General features: G+C 42.2%; 1 protein-coding gene across 2 annotated transcripts in view; it reads left to right on the top strand.

Moving 5' to 3' along the window:
- HIP1 (huntingtin interacting protein 1) overlaps positions 1-17,893 on the top strand; it is a 190,684-nt gene that overhangs the window by 101,610 nt on the left and 71,181 nt on the right. For both annotated transcript variants that reach the window (XM_040338493.1, XM_040338492.1), the window contains 5 exons: positions 1,237-1,377; positions 10,129-10,186; positions 10,323-10,398; positions 14,168-14,308; positions 16,390-16,487. In XM_040338493.1, coding sequence (XP_040194427.1) covers positions 1,237-1,377; positions 10,129-10,186; positions 10,323-10,398; positions 14,168-14,308; positions 16,390-16,487 — 514 coding nt within the window. The remainder of the gene's footprint in view (positions 1-1,236; positions 1,378-10,128; positions 10,187-10,322; positions 10,399-14,167; positions 14,309-16,389; positions 16,488-17,893) is intronic.

Below are 17,893 nucleotides of genomic sequence, written 5' to 3'. Positions count from 1 at the left end.
GCATGCTCAGAATCAAGTCGACGCATGCTTGGAAGCATTGAACTTCATTTTTTTCAGCACGTCATTGTGTTTTACGTCACCGCGTTCTGACACAATTGTTTTTTTAACCAATGGTGTGTAGGCACGACTGACCATCAGTCAGCTTCATCGGTTAACCGATGAAAACGGTCCATCAGACCGTTTTCACCGGATGGACCGATCGTGTGTAAAGAGCTTGAGAGTGTAATCTCCTTGAGGGTAGGGACTAATGTGAATGTACAATGTATATGTAAAGTGCTGCCTAAATTGACGGCACTATATAAGTATCTGAAATAAAAAAATAAAAAAAATAATAAGTAGTTACATTCAGCATGCTTATGTACAGCACTTTATTAATGTAGTTTACTTTAATTAAAGACAGGAAACATGGCTAAACAGATTAGAAAACAGCAATTTGTAAAATTAGAAAGATGCACACTGACAGCAACGGATCCTCTTACTCGGATACTCTATCTGCATATGTTCCAAAGTCACTTGAAGATTCACAACTGTGTATACATGACAAGCAATGCGATTTAAAGTGTCTCATGCCATTCCTTATGATATCCCATATAACAGTTCCTGTAAATAGAGGCCATTGTGAGCTCTTTATTGCTCCCTCTCTCCTGCAACAGGTATCTAACAATCACTGGATAGCAGCTGTGAAAACTACGTACAGATTGACATTTTACCTTCAGAAATTAGCGTGTTCATCTTGCTCCATGCCTCCTTTCTTGATTGTCTTGAATTCTTTTTTTTTTGGGGTTGGCAGGCCTCAGGCAATAGATTATTCCAATGAATGGAGAAAGGAGGAATAATGAAATGGAAAGCAACTTAAGCTACTGCTAAGTATTTTGTTACAGGAGAAAGAAACCAATGAGGAGCTTACAACATGGTCTATGCACAGCTGTTGGGTGGGATATCAATATAAATCACTTTACCATTTTCTATTAATGCAAATGATACTTTAAGAGCCTGTATGCACATATGGAGACATCTTACCGTAGGTATTTACATGGTGCTAATTGCACAGCCTGTATTTACAATGTCATAGCTGTCAGTAAACTGGATTAATAACGTAATAAAAGTTGCCCCTTTGGCCTTCCAATTTCAAAATGAAATTCTATTAAATCCTAGTTTAGCAGGGCATCATGGGAATATGTAGCTAAGTAGAATGTATGTAATAAAATTGAATGACTTTTTCTAATTTCTTTCCAGTTTTCAAATCTTTGGACATGTCGCGTTCAGTGTCTGTTACTGCAGCTGGCCAGTGCCGCCTCTCTCCTCTCATACAGGTCATCTTAGATTGCAGCCATCTGTATGATTACACTGTGAAATTACTTTTCAAGCTGCACTCATGTAAGTATTCTGAAGAGAAGAGAAGCTGCTTCCCATAACAACATTAAAGTGATAACATTATCTAGTTTTTTTTTTGTTGTTAAAAATTACAAACATGTTATACTTAGAGCCGGTTCACACTGGGGCGACTTGGGATCCGACTTGAAGTCGTCCCAAGTCGCGCTGTCGAGAAAAACAATGCAAGTGAATGGGAGCGGTGTTAATACACACGACTCGAGTCGCTCCGACTTCAAAAGAAGTTCCTGTACTACTTCAATCCGACTTGTAGGTGACTTGTACCCATTGATTTCAATGAAAGTCGCCTCCAAGTCTGATCCAAGTCTGATCACTGTCTTAACTGAAGCAACTTTCCAGGAAGATAACATACATTTCTCAGGCAAACCTCTCCCTCCCCCTCCCTCCCCTAGAGCTGATTGTTGTTTGATTGGCCACTGGAAAGTCTCCTGTCCTGGAGATCGCCCCAGATCGCCCTGTGGTTCATGCTCAAGTCGTGTCGGAGTCGCCTCTGAAAGTCGCGCTGGATGTCGTGTCGCCCTAGTGTGAACCGACTCTTACCTGCTCTGTGCAGTTGGTTTTGCAAGGGTTCCTTTTATAACATATTCACACTAACTTTATTACAAAGCCCGGAAAGTGAATTAAGTTTGCCATTTTTCTTAATTGACTCAGTTTCACAAAATATTTTAAAACATTATATTGGGATGTACTGCCACCAGCAGGAGTAGAACAGTAGTTAAAAACAACATTGAAGAGCTTTGTTTTTGGCCTAGTGTTAAGCAGTTCAGATCGAATTCCTTTCTTTGTTTCTTTTTATTGTTCCCTTCTAGGAAATCTTTTTAATTTACTTCTACCATTAAAAATAATATTCTTGCCATGCTTTTGGCTGGTGGAATGCTTGATAATATAGATCATGGTAGTCTCCAAAGTTCCAGCCATTGAGTGCATGGGATTCTTTGCAACGTGTGGGAATGGCTGTGACAGCTTTGGCAAGGCCAGCCTGTGGAGGTTTAACTTCTGGGTACACATTGAAGCCTCGTGCACACGACCGGTTTTCCGGGCAGGAAAACTGCCAGGAGAGCATTTGGCAGGCAATCCCGGCCGTGTATATGCTCCCTAGCAGTTTTCCCAACAGGTAAACTGCCCGGGAAAAATAGAGAACCTGCTCTCTATTTTCGCGTCGGGATTCCCGGCAGTGTTTCTTGCTGAGAAAACCGGTCGTCTGTATGCTTACCTGTCCGAGGTAAACCCACGCATGCTCGATAAGACTTCGACGCATGCGAGGTGGCATACAAGGTTAGTGTGGGGTGTAGCAAGATGGCGGCGACGGCATCGAAATGTGACGAGCGCAGGCTCGTCATGGTCAATGACGTCACCACATTCTTGCCAGTGGCAGTCTGTATACACGGCTTTGAAAGGCAAGCTTGCCAGGAATCCCGCCAGGAAAACCAATGTTTTTTTCCTGACTGGATTCCCGGCCGTGTGTACAGGGCTGAACAGTTACCTTGTATTTTCCTGTCAGTGTGTTGTTGATTTACTAAAACTGGAGAGTGCAAAATCAGTCTGACACACCACATCTCTGATATAGGTAAAGAGCCTCTGACGGAAACTCTTTGCCACATGATCAGCTGTGTCCAGCAGTGTAAACTGGAAAAGCCATGTATCGGCTATTTCTCTACTCGCGCTGACAGACGCGAGTAGAGGAGAGCCGATCGGCTGCTCTCTTGACAGGTTGGTCTGTTCTGATTGATTATCAGTGCAGCCCCCCGAGGATGCTCACTCAGGACCAACAGGGATGCCCACAAATGGCAACCGGGGATGCCCACCCATGGCTAGCAAGGATGCCCACCCATGACCACCAGGTAAGCCCACTAGAGCACACAAGGGATGGCAATCATTGTCCATTAGAGATGGCACTCTGTGCCCATCAGTGATGCCTGCGAACGCCTCTGATCAGTGCTGCCTATCAGTGCCATCAATCAGTTCTGTCCATCAGTGGCAACCAGTGCCACCTATACATGCCCTCCAGTGCCACCTATCAGTGCCACCTATGAGTGTTCATCAGTGCCGTCTATGAGTGCCTATGAGTGCTGTATATCAGTGCCCATCAGTGCTGTATTTCTCAGCCACCTATCAGTGCCCATCAGTGCTGCTTATCAGTGCCGCCTATTAGTCCTGCATATAAGTGCCACCTCATCAGTGCCAATCAGTGCTGCCTCATAAGTGCCCGTCAGTGGAGCCTCATCAGTACCAATCAAGGAGAAAACGTACTTATTTACAAAGTTTTGTAACAGAAACAAAGAAAACTTTTTGTTCTTTTTTTATTTGTAGCGCAAAAAATAAACACACCAGAGGTGATCAAATACTACCAAAAAAAAGCTCTATTTGTGGGAAAATTTTGTTTGGGTACAGCGTTGCATGACCGCGCAATTGTCATTTAAAGTGTAAGGCCCAGATTCACAGAGAGCAGGCGCACATTACGCCGCCGTAGAGTAACCAATGTACGCTACGCCAACGCAGCGCAGAGAGGCAAGCATTGCATTCAGTAAGCTATTGCTCCCAACGCTGCGTCAGCGTGGCATAGGTTTCGAGGGCGCAGGCCGGCGTAGGTGGAAGTGGGCGTGACCCATGCAAATGAATCGTGACCCCATGCAAATGATGGGCCGAGCGGCAGAAAGATACGTTTTACGAACTGCGCATGCGCCGTGACGTGGACACATCCCCCTGCTCACAACCACGTCGGAACAACTGCCTAAACTACGCCGGATCACTGCGTACGGCGTGAACGTAACCCACGCCCAGCCAGACACACGTCCAACGTAAAATACGCCGGCTTGTGTTCCCTGGTGCAGACCTTTGCATGTCTGCTGCTGGGTTGCACCTCCTTTATGGGGAATAACTTTACGCCGGATGTACAACTTACGCACACCTCGCGTAGCCTGCGTCGGGCGCACGCAGGTTCGTGAATCGCCGTATTTCCCTCATTTGCATGTTTGAATGGATAATCAATGGGAGCGGCACCATGCTCCCAGCCTAAATGTACGCCCACCCTACGCCGGCGTAAGCAAGATACGTCGGCGGGGTGTAGCCTGGTTTTAGGCGCATATCTGTTTGTGGGTCTGGCGCACAGATACGATGGCGCACATTTGCACCTACGTCGGCGTAACTTGTTATACGTCGGCGTACATGCTTTGTGAATCTGGGCCTAAGAGTGCTGAAAGCTGAAAATTGCTCTGGGCAGGAAAGTGTATAAGTGCCTTGTATTGAAGTAGTTAAACTACTAGTATGAGCTCTGTATTTGGCGAGCGGTTATACACCTGTAAGGCTGGATTCTTATCTATGCATTTTTAGTGCTTTTTGCATTTTGCAGATTTGCACTACAGAACCTTTTCCATAGGAAACCATGGTAAATGGACTGTAGTGCAAATCTGGAAAATGCAAAAAGCACTAAAACTGCATAAGTGTGAATCCAGCCTTAGACGCGCTGTATAGATTTCAGCCGCTGCAGCACCACCTAGTGTCTGTATATTAACCACTAAAGCTCCTGCGCCTGTTGTACCGCTTATGGACCTGAATAATTATTACATTTCAGCTCTTGATTAAGCAAAAACTTATTTCTTACCTTTGAATACCAAGGTAACACATATACCATTGATTTGTAGACAAATAAAACTTTCTTATGGCAATATTATTTTAAAAATATATATATATTCTTTTGTATTCTAAATGCAAATTCTTTCTTCTGCTCTGATTAGTGTCAGTTTAAAACAGCTATTTTAAATATAGATTAAGGCTCCATGCACACTAGCATTTTTTTTTAAGCTAAAAAAGGTAGGAAGACCTGGAAACAGCAAAGAACTCCTCACACCAATGCCTCTGAAAGTTGGCGACTCATTCAGTCTTCTAGCACCTACTGAAAACCCAAATATCTGCACTGGGTTGACTATCTCTTTACTGTAAAGAAAGCTCAATACTACAGGAAATACATTGGGGAAATATTCTTCTTGACCTCCTCCTCAAATTGTAACTCGGCCAAGTTTGTATGATATCTGCAGCTGTATTGATTTAAAGGAAGGCTGACAGGAAAACCTCAATTATAAAATTTGTCAATTCACTTTCTGTAGTTGGTAAGATTTTTCCTGTAAGTGTCAGTCATACCTCACCATGATCAATAACTTGTCTTATGATTTACTTGATTAAAAGGGGACAGCAGTACAAAGCAACCAGGGGTATATAAAGCTTCCCCCCCCCCTTCTTCCTTCACAAAATGCATTCTCATTCCATTTTCGTTGTTGGCTGTATTGTATTTATCATGGTTTCTCTTCCTTTTAATGTTAAAACCAGCTGAAGTCATCCCTCCACTTCATTGATAAGGTGGATCAGGACCTACTATGCCCATTTCATCCATTTTTACTTCCCTAGTTCAGAGATGTAAATTGTTAGGATACAGTTGCAAGAAAAAGTATGTGAACCCTTTTGGAATGATATGGATTTCTGCACAAATTGGTCATAAAATGTGTTCTGATCTTCATCTAAGTCACAACAATAGACAATCACAGTCTGCTTAAACTAATAACACACAAAGAATTAAATGTTACCACGTTTTTATTGAACACACCATGTAAACATTCACAGTGCAGGTGGAAAAAGTATGTGAACCCTTGGATTTAATAACTAGTTGAACCTGAATTTTGGGGCCCCTAACACAGCTTTAGGCAGGGCCCCCCCGGAGCAGAGAACTGGGGGGGGGGGGCCTCCTCTCTCCTGCCGCAAGATGATAAGCGGGGGGTGTTGTGGTAACGAAAGTGTCATCTCTTCTCTCTCCTGCCGCCAAATGATAAGTGGGACGGGGTGGTTGGTGCTGACAAACAAAACAAAGTCAAGTCAAGTCTTCTCTTCTCTCTCCTGCCGCGAGTTGCTAAAGTCAGACGTAAAAAAAAAAAAGGGGGGGGCGAAACTCTGCCGCAAGCTGCTAAGGGTGGGGGGGGGGTCAGACAAAAAATGGGGGGGGGGGGGCGGCCGGGCCACTAGTATACAATCGGGCCCCTTACAGGTGTAGTGCCTGTACCCCCCTGATGGCAGCCCTGCCTGTAGTTGCAAATCAGACGTGCACAACGGTCAGGAGTAATTCTTGACCATTCCTCTTTACAGAACTGTTTCAGTTCAGCAATATTCATGGGATGTCTTGAGGTCATGCCACAGCATCCCAATCGGGTTGAGGTCAGGCGTCTGACTGGGACACTCCAGAAGGCGTATTTTCTTCTGTTTAAGCCATTCTGTTGTTGATTTACTTCTATGCTTTGGGTCGTTGTCCGGTTGCAACACCCATCTTCTGTTAAGGCCATCTGTCCACCAGCTGAAGCTTAAGTTCTCCTGCGAAATGTCTTGATAAACTTGGGAATTCATTTTTCCTTCGATGATAGCAATCCGTCCAGGCCCTGATGCAGCAAAACAGCCCCAAACCATGATGCCCCCACCACCATACTTCACAGTTGGGATGAGGTTTTGATGTTGTTGTTCTGTGCCTCTTTTTCTCCACACATAGTGTTGTGTGTTTCTTCCAAACAACTCAACTTTGGTTTCATCTGTCCACAGAATATTTTGCCAGTTCTGCTGTGGAACATCCATGTGCTCTTGTGCACACTGTAAACGTGCAGCAATGTTTTTTTTGGACAGCAGTGGCTTCCTCTGTGGTATCCTCCCATGAAATCCATTCTTGTTTAGTGTTTTACGTATCGTAGATTCACTAACAGGGATGTTAGCATATGCCAGAGACTTTTGTAAGTCTTTAGCTGACACTCTAAGATTCTTTTTCACCTCATTGAGCAGTCTGCGCTGTGCTCTTACAGTCATCTTTACAGGACGGCCACTCCTAGGGAGAGTAGCAGCAGTGCTGAACTTTCTCCATTTATAGACAATTTCTCTTACCGTGGACTGATGAACAGCAAGGCTTTTGGAGATACTTGTATAACCCTTTCCAGCTTTATGCAAGTCAACAATTCTTAATCGTAGGTCTTCTGAGAGCTCTTTTGTGCGAGGCATCATTCACATCAGGCAATGCTTCTTGTGAAAAGCAAACCCAGAACTGGTGTGTGTTTTTTATAGGGCAGGGCAGCTGTAACCAACACCTCCAATCTCATCCCATTGATTGGACTCAAGTTGGCTGACACCTCACTGCAATTAGCTCTTGGAGATGTCATTAGTCTAGGGGTTCACATACTTTTTACACGTGCACTGTGAATGTTTACATGGCATGTTCAATAAAAACATGGTAACATTTAATTCTTTGTGTGTTATTAGTTTAAGCAGACTGTGATTGTCTATTGTTGTGACTTTTATGACCAATTTGTGCAGAAATCCATATCATTCTAAAAGGGTTCACATACTTTTTCTTGCAACTGTACATAGATATGCCAGACACATGAGCTTTTAATTCTTTGGCCTCTATTGTAGAAAGCATCAATTCCCTTGAATAATGCTAGCACTGAATCATGGTTGGATGACTTCTTTCTGCTGTTGTGTATGGTCTTTGACCAATTTTGTAACACATGTAACACATGTAATTACCCAGGACACTGCAACTCCTTAAGATCCCTGCAGACTCCATTACCCCTCAACATGTTTTCTACCCCCTGCGTTTTTTTCCATAGAAATAGGATTCAGCATGAGGTATACTGAGGAACCTGCATCTCAGGGTTAGATCTGCTAGGCTGCTGGTAACTTGTGAGCAATTATGGAGTGATTAAATAGCCCAAGGTAACAGGTCTACTTAAAGAGTGAAGACTCGTACACACATACGGGATTCCCGACGGTAAAAAGTCTGTCGGGAATCCCGAGGGGAAAACCGAGAACCTGCTTGATAAGTTTTTCCCCCTACACACGAGAGGTTTTCCCAACAGGAAAACCGTGATGGAGCTTTGGTTGGGAATCCCCGCCATGTGTATGCTCCATCGCAGTTTTTCACATAGGAAAACTGCCTGGAAAAAGACTGCGGGGTATCCCCGCGTGAAAAAAGAGAGCTTTTTTTATGACAGTTTTCCTGTCGGGAAAACTGCGATGGAGCATACACACGGCCGGTTTTCCTGGCCAAAACCTCTCATGGCAGTTTTCCTGATGGGAAAATCGGTCGTGTGTACGAGGCTTGACTCCACTGTTGAGAAAAAACAATTCCCCTCTGGGTGATCTTTGTACATTGCAAGGGTTTTAACAAACGTTGTTGCAGATTCCTAACTTTTAAAAATTCTGAATAAATCACTGTGCGTTTGTCTGTGCCCATGTGGAAAGTGAATATAATGGGAGTGTTTTTTTAATTATCAATCAGCTGTTGCACCTGCAGGGTACTAATAAGGAAAGCTGCTGGGCCTGCATCATTTTAGACGTGATTTGCCTATTGGCAGTATCTCACCAAAAATAACAATTTGGTTGCAGGGGATGCTTGAAATCTGACTTCTTCTGGCATCTTAGGGCAGATTTCAGGGAAAATTGGTGAGCCAATTTCACAAGCAGGAAATTATGATGCTGGAGGACGTTCTGTACATATTCTGTCTACAGAGTACCTCTAGGTAGCCATATTGCATTGCAATTCACAGAAAATTGCAGAGCTACAGATTGAAAAGGAAAAGTACTTTTTACTAACTTTCAATTACAATATGACTTTGTATGTCGCAATTGTATACGCTATATTATTTTTTCTTTATTATTTTTTTCCTCGTGAAAGTGCAGTTAGCCTTTAAATAGCTGCCTGGCCTGCTGTATATACTTGCACCTAGGGGGAAAGAAAACTGTGCTATTAAAAGGAAAAAAAATACTGGTATAAATAAAATAGAAATTGACAAAAATATTAAATAAAAACGGATGGACCAATCCAAAAGCAGCAGCTAAATGTGGGATATAACACGAAGCATAAATAGATAGGAAGAAGCCACGCTAAATACAGTCAGCAGTTAAATAGATCAATTGATTGTAGGGCATAAGCTTGTTCCAATGATTCTAAGGGCAAATGGATTCATCCAATAGTAAACACCCCAGTGATTGATTCACAAAAAAGTGCACTGTCATCTCATAGAAAACTCGCTTACCAGATAGCAAGCAAACCAGGCATGTGGCTATAGCCCAGCCAAGGCCTTTGCTTGTGCTGAAGATCTCAGGGATAATGGTTGCAATGACTCACAAGCCGATAAATCCGTAAGCCCGTATTGTATTGTTCAGCAGTCAGCCCAAAAAGAAAAAACTGACCATTGCATAATACTGTCTAATTTATTGTTTAATAAAAATAGTTGCACTTACATTTCAAAGTTAAAATCGTGCAGAATAGTAAAGTTGGCCAGCTAGAAACAAACTCCCGTCCGCCTAACGAAACAGCGTGGTGACGTCAGCACGTAACCTCCTCCAGATGTGTTTTGTCATACGTGACGTTGTCAATGGGGACCTGACCCTCAATCTACCTCTTCCTTGCTAATTAACTTTCTTCCTACATCAATATGACCTTGCTGGCTGTCCAAAAGATCAATAATCAAGTACCAGTCATGTTGCAGGAAGCAGAGTCCACCTGACCCCATTTATAGTATTTCACATTAATCTTCACTCCTGACAGCTAAACAAAGTCGCAGGGCAGCAAAGTCAAAACAAGTGTAAGCAGCTTATGGAGCCAGCAGTAAAGTTAACCTGTTGCTTTATGTTGAATGGACAAAAACACAGGTTTTCTTTAACCATTTCCCTGTAAAACTGTGTTTTAAGATAATTTTTTGTGTATTTTAGGCCTCCCCACAGACACATTACAGGGGCATCGAGATCGCTTTATGGAACAATTTCAGAAGTAAGGAAAATCCAGCTGTAACACATTAGATAATTATTAATGTTTTTAAATATACAACTTCATCTGTCTATATAAAAACAATTGGATGGGACAAAAAGGATGGTAGCATTCATATATGTTAATTTTTTCTATGCAGGCTGAAAGATTTATTCTACCGTTCAAGTAACCTACAGTACTTTAAACGTCTGTTACAGATTCCCCAGCTTCCAGAGGTAAGATTTCAGTTTTTTGTTTTTTTTTTATGAATTTTAACCACCAGAAGGTTTTACCTCATTCATGACCAGACTGTTTTTTGCTATTCAGCACTGGCAATTGCATGGTCATGCGACACTGTACGCAAATTACATTTATATCATTTTTTTCCACTCAAATAGAGCTTTCTTTTGGTGGCATTTGATCACCACTTAGGGGTTTTATTTTTTATTATATAAATAAAAAAAAATCCAAAAATATAGGTAAAGTATTTTCTAGTTTTGGTTATAAAACATATCCAATAGAATAAAATTTCTTCATAAACGTAGGCAAAAATGTATTCTGCTACATGGCTTTGGTTAACCTCTTCCATACCGGGCAGTTATACACCCATCCATACCGGGCCTATTCTGGCACTTCTCTCCTACATGTACAAATCATAATTTTTTTTCTAGAAAATTACGCAGAACCCCCAAACATTATATATGTTTTTTTTAGCAGACACCCTAGGGAATAAAACGACGGTCATTGAAACCTTTTATCTTGCACGGTATTTGCGCAATGATTTTTCAAACGCCTTTTTTTGGGAAAAAAATTGTTTCATGAATTAAAAAAATTTAAAAACAGTAAAGTTAGCCCAATTTTTTTGTAAAATATGAAATATGATGTTACACCGAGTAAATAGATACCTAACATGTCACGCTTTAAAATTGCGCACACTCATGGAATGGCGCCAAACTTCGGTACTTAAAAATCTCCATAGGCAACGATTTGAAATTTTTTACAGGTTACCAGTTTAGATTTACAGAGGAGATCTAGTGCTAGAATTGTTGCTGGCACTCTAACGCACGCGGCGATACCTCACATATGTGGTTTAAACGGCGTTTACATATGTCGGCGGGACTTGCGTGTGCGTTCGCTTCTGCGCGCAAGCTACCGGGGACAGGGGCGTTAAAAAAATAAATTTTTATTTCTTTTTTTTTTTATATATATTTATTTCTTTTTTTACACTTTTTTTTTTAATTTTTTTTTTTTTTTATCACTTTTATTCCTATTACAAGGAATGTAAACATCCCTTGTAATAGGAATGTTTGTGACAGGTACTCTTTATGGAGAGATGCGGGGTCAGTAAGACCCCACATCTCTCCTCCAGGCTGGAAAGCATGAAATCGGTGAAAAAAAATTCACCGATCTCATGCTTGTGGTTGCTTAGCAGCCGCAATCGCGGCTTTGTTTACTTACGGGACCCGGGCGTGACGTCATCACATCGCGCCCGGGTCCTCCGACGGTCATAGAGATGACTGGTGACCATCTGGTCACCAGTCATCTCTATGCTTCCTGCGAGCACCGGACGATTCGTTCTCCGGGCCCCCGATGGCACGGGAGAGCCCGGAGAAGCACCGGATGGCGGCGGGAGGGGGGGTGTCCCCTCCCGCCGCCTGTAAGAACGATCTAGCGGCGGAACCGCCGCTATGATCGTTCTTACGTTGTGCAGAATCGCCGGCAGTTTAGAAGGATATCTGAATGATGCCTCTAGCTGCAGGCATCATTCAGATATCCACCCGGAAAGCCCAGGACGTCACATGACGTCCACTCTGAACGGCAGAAGTTCTTTGTGGACGTCATTTTACTATGGGCCGGTAGGGAAGTGGTTAAAAAAAAAATTGTGTGTGTGTGTATATATATATATATATATATATATATATATATATATATATGTGTGTGTGTGTAATGTATATTAATTGGTTTGTGTGAAAATGATAGTATCTACAAACTATGGTACTGTATATATACTAGAATTTATGCAGCTATAGACACTATACTGCTAATAGCAGTGATCAGTGACTTTTAGTGGGACTGTGATAGTGTGGCGGGAAATCTGGTACTAAAAGACATTGGCTAAGAGGGTCACTAATTGACACTGACATCGCTAGCAACTTTAATACAGTGTACACTGTACTAATGACACTAGCTGGGAAGGGGTTAACATCAAGAGAGTAAATGTGTGCTGCTTTTACTAACAGATTTGACTGCTTTTTCTCCCTCAACTTATGCCCCGTACACACGATCGGTTTTTCAGTCGGAATAAACTCCGACAGGTTTTTCCAACAGAATTCCGCTCAAGCTATCTTGCATACACACTGTCAAATCAAATTCCAACCGTCAAAAACGTGGTGACGTACAACACTACGACGAGCCTAGAAAAATGAAGTTCAATGCTTCCGAGTATGTGTCAAATTGTTTCCGAGCATGCATGGTTCTTTCTCCGTCGGAGTTCCATTCAGATGAATGGAATATCCAATAGAAATGTTCTCTTTCTAAGTCCGTCGGAATTTCTGACGGAAAAAGTCCGATGGAGCACACACATGGTCGGAATATCCGATGAAAAAATTCTGTCTGACTTTTTCCATCGGAAATTCCGACCGTGTGTATGTGGCATTAGAGTTGATTTCAGGGAATAGAAACAGCAAGATCGATCTCTGTCTACAGAGTTCTGTTTGTTTTGGCCAGACAATCAGCAGGTGTACAACCATAATTATTCGTTGCACCCTGCTGACAAACTCCCGCTGTGTCCAATCACAGCACAGGTCAGCAGGGTATGTGCGCCACCAATCCAGGAAGTAGACTGCGATGTATGGGTGCGTCAAGGTGCCTGGCTGTGCCGCCTACTCGCAGTATATCTACCTAGTACGTGATCTGACACTTTCGGGTCTGGGGCACGTGCCGCTGGTGACCCCTCCCGCTGTGATTGGACACAGCGGGAGCCAATCAGCAGGTCCAGCGGACACAATGTCCACCAGGACCCGCCGATCGTTTGGGAGACAGGCAGAAGGCGGTCTGCCTATGTCCACCGTTCTGCGAGAGGGGAATGTACTGATTCTGTGTTTCTGCTAAGCAGGAACACAGATCTTTACCTTCCCCCAGTCGAAGTACCTCCCCCACAGTTAGTAAGCACTCCCTAGGAACACACTTAATCCTTTGATTGCCCCTGATGTTAACCCCTTCCCTGCCAGTGTCATTAGTACAGTGACAGTGTATATATTTTAGCACTGATCACTGTGCCACTATAAGTACTAGAAAAAAATAATAAAAAAAAAATATTCTATAGCTTGTAGATGCTATAAATTTTGCGCAAACCAATCAATAAACATGTATTAATTAATTTATTTTTTACCAAAAATATGTAGCAGAATACATATTGGCCTAAAGTGATGAAGATATTTCATTTTATACATTTTTTGTATTGGATGTTTTATAGCAGAAAGTAAAACTATTGTTTTTTTTTTTTAATTGTCGTAAAAACGATTGCTTTTTTTAGCAGCACACAAAATAAAAACTGCAGAGGCCACCAAAAGAAAGTGATATTTGTGGGAAAAAAAGGACAAACATTTTATTTGGGTACAGCGTCACACGCGCAATTGTCAGTTAAAGAAACGCAGTGCCGTATCGCAAAAAATGGCCTGGTCATGAAGGAGATAAAACCTTTCAGAGCTGAAGTGGTTAAAGGGATACAACTTGGGAAATATGCATGTAGTCCAAAGATGGGAACTGAACATGTGTGAAGTGTGATAAGGTATTACAACCAATTTGGAGGTTTCTGATTGGTTGTGTTACTGCACTTTGGTCATTATCGAATGTCTGGTATTAATTTATTTCTAATACATAGATTGGTTATGGACTATTATAACATAAATATTTTACCTTGCTTATTGATATACAGTATGTGTCTGACAGGATCATCAAAGCAAATATGGAATATTTTAACTGTACTTTTTGGTTTGATTGTAGAACCCACCTAATTTTTTGAGGGCGTCAGCCTTGTCTGAACACATCAGTCCGGTGGTTCTTATACCTACGGGAAATTCCCCTCCTGATGGTGAGACGTTAGTGGAGACAGACGATCTTGTTGGAATGGATTCATCTTCTCAGGTAGGTGATGACAGATGTTACAGGATATTGTCTTGTTAACAAACTTTTGAACTATTCCTAACTTCTGATTTATTGTGAGAGATACTATATATACCTTTTTCATTTCAAAATTAGATTTTTTTTTTTTTAAATCACTCTTTCCTTTGCCCATGCAGCACAAAGGAAAAAGGGTCACTTACAGTTGCAATAAAAAGTATGTGAACCCTTTTGGAATGATATGGATTTCTGCACAAATTGGTCATAAATGTGATCTGATCTTCATCTAAGTCACAACAATAGACAATCACAGTCTGCTTAAACTAATAACACACAAAGAATTAAATGTTACCATGTTTTTATTGAACACACCATGTAAACATTCACAGTGCAGGTGTAAAAAGTATGTGAACCCTTGGATTTAATAACTTGTTGAACCTCCTATGGCAGCAATAACTTCAACCAAACGTTTCCTGTAGTTGCAAATCAGACGTGCACAACGATCAGGAGTAATTCTTGATCATTCCTCTTTACAGAACTGTTTCAGTTCAGCAATATTCTTGGGATGTCTGGTGTGAATCGCTTTCTTGAGGTCATGCCACAGCATCTCAATCGGGTTGGGGTCAGGATTCTGACTGGGCCACTCCAGAAGGTGTATTTTCTTCTGTTTAAGCCATTCTGTTGTTGATTTACTTCTATGCTTTGGGTCGTTGTCCTGTTGCAACACCCATCTTCTGTTGAGCTTCAGCTGGTGGACAGATGGCCTCAAGTTCTCCTGCAAAATGTTTTGATAAACTTGGGAATTCATTTTTCCTTCAATAATAGCAATCTGTCCAGGCCCTGATACAGCAAAGCAGCCCCAAACCATGATGCCCCCACCACCATACTTCACAGTTGGGGTGAGGTTTTGATGCTGGTGTGCTGTGCCTCTTTTTCTCCCCACATAGTGTTGTGTGTTTCTTCCAAACAACTCAACTTTGGTTTCATCTGTCCACAGAATATTTTGCCAGTACTGCTGTGGAACATCCAGGTGTTCTTGTGCACAACTGTAAATGTGCAGCAATTTTTTTTTGGACAGCAGTGGCTTTCTCTGTGGTATCCTCCCATGAAATCCATTCTTGTTTAGTGTTTTACGTATCATAGATTCGCTAACAGGGATGTTAACATATGCCAGAGACTTTTGTAAGCCTTTAGCTGACACTATAGGATTCTTCTTCACCTCATTGAGCAGTCTGCGCTGTGCTCTTGCAGTCATCTTTACAGAATGGCCACTCTTAAGGAGAGTAGCAGCAGTGCTGAACTTTCTCCATTTATAGACAATTTGTCTTACCGTGGACTGATGAACAGCAAGGCTTTTGGAGATACTTGTATAACCCTTTCCAGCTTTATGCAACTCAACAATTCTTAACCGTAGGTCTTCTGAGAGCTCTTTTGTGCGAGGCATCATTCACATCAGGCAATGCTTCTTGTGAAGCGCAAACCCAGAACTGGTGTGTTTTTTATAGGGCAGGGCAGCTGTAACCAACACCTCCAATCTCATCTCATTGATTGGACTCCAGTTGGCTGACACCTCACTCCAATTAGATCTTGGAGATGTCATTAGTCTAGGGGTTCACATACCTTTTCCACCTGCACTGTAAATGTTTACATGGTGTGTTCAATAAAAACATGGTAACATTTAATTCTTTGCATGTTATTAGTTTAAGCAGACTGTGATTGTCTATTGTTGTGACTTAGATGAAGATCAGATCACATTTTATGACCAATTTGTGCATAAATCCATATCATTCCAAAGGGGTTCACATACTTTTTTTTGCAACTGTAACTTTTGCCCTCACCAACACCTGCGTGGGACAATAAAAACGTCACTTTAGTGTGAAGGGTCTTCAACATTTTTGTTCTTTATTATTACCAGTGTATGTGTGTTTCTTGTATACCATAATATAAAATGCTGCGGAATGTAATGGTCATATACTGTATAACTTAAAAATTATAACCATACAGTATAACTTAAACATAAATATTAAAATAGATATCACTTAGATTTTTAGCATATAACATTTTGATTGTCATACACTCCATCAGTTTTTCTGTTTGCATTGCAGGGTATGCCTGAGAATAAGTTTGATGATATCTTTGGCAGCTCCTTCAACAATGACCCGTTTAATTTCAGCAGCCAAAATGGCATGACCAGGGACGACAAGTATGTTTTAACACATGAAAATATGGTTAACTTTAAAACATGTGGATGTTCTGTATACTGTACTGAAATAGCGATCTTTACATTAAAGCTACTACACTAAAGGGCAGTTATGAAAAGAAGACATTTAGGGCCAGATTCTCGTATCTGGGCGTAAAACTATGCGGGAGTAACGTATCTCGTTTACGGGCAAATGCTTGATTCACAAAGCACTTGCCTGTGAAGTTGCGGCGGCGTAGCGTAAATCCTCCGGCGCAAGCCCGCCTAATTCAAATGATCCGGGTAGGGGGCGTGGATCATTTAAATTAGGCGCGTTCCCGCGCCGATCGTACTGCGCATGCGCCGTCCCTAAAATTTCCCGACGTGCATTGCGCTAAATGACGTCGCAAGGACGTCATTGGTTTCGACGTTAACGTAAATGGCGTCCAGCGCCATTCACGGATGACTTACGCAAACGACGTACATTTTTTCATTTCTACGCGGGAACGACGGCCATACTTAACATTGGTTGCCCCTCATATAGCAGGGGCAACTTTACGCCTCACAAAAGCTACGGAAACGTCGTAACTTCACTGCGTCGACCGCGCGTACGTTCGGGAATCTCGTGTAAATAGCTAATTTGCATAGACGACGGGGAAAACGACGGAGGCGACACCTAGCGGCGGAAAAAAAATTGCATTTAAGATCTGACAGCGTAAGAGCCTTACGTCTGTCAGTCACATAGATACGACGGCCCAGATTAGGACTTACGACGGCGCAAATGGCGTTGCGCCGTCGTAAGCCCTTTGAGAATCTGGGCCTAAGATTACATTTAGGAGCCCCAAAACTCATGTCACCCTATGGGAATTTTGTTAGTCTCCTGAGGTTGAAGCCTTTCTTCTGCTATGCCTTGTAGTTACCAATAATGAAATTAGAGATGGTGGTGAATCCAAGCATTGGTTCCAGGAATAAATGTATTATTTGCATTTCAGAACACTCTAGATCAGGGCTCCATTTCATCGCGGGCCGCATCAGTATTATGGTTGTCCTCAAAGGGCCGGTTGTATCATTGCACTAAAAGTGGGAAGATCCTAAAGGGGCAAAAAAAAAAAAAAAACAGCAATGTGTTATGTGCAGAGTTCAGGGATGCCTTATGTATGGAGTGCAGAGTTTAGGGGTGCGCTATGTATAGAGTGCAGTTTCAGGGGTGTGCTATGTACATAGTTCAGAGGTGTTCTGCCCCTGAACTCTGGGTTCAGAGGTGTGTTTTGTACAGAGTGAAGTTTCAGGCATGCCCTATGCTATGTACAGTGTGTAGAGTTCAGGGATGCGCTTTGTACAGAGTGCAGTGTTGAGGAGTGTGTAACATACAGAGTGCAGGTTTAGGGAGGGGTGTGCTATGCACAGTGTACAGTGTTCAGCTCTTACAG

This window comes from Rana temporaria, chromosome 2, assembly GCF_905171775.1.
Source record: "Rana temporaria chromosome 2, aRanTem1.1, whole genome shotgun sequence".
In the NCBI taxonomy this organism is placed as follows: Eukaryota; Metazoa; Chordata; class Amphibia; order Anura; family Ranidae; genus Rana; species Rana temporaria.
This window is presented reverse-complemented; position numbering and strand designations above follow the sequence as displayed.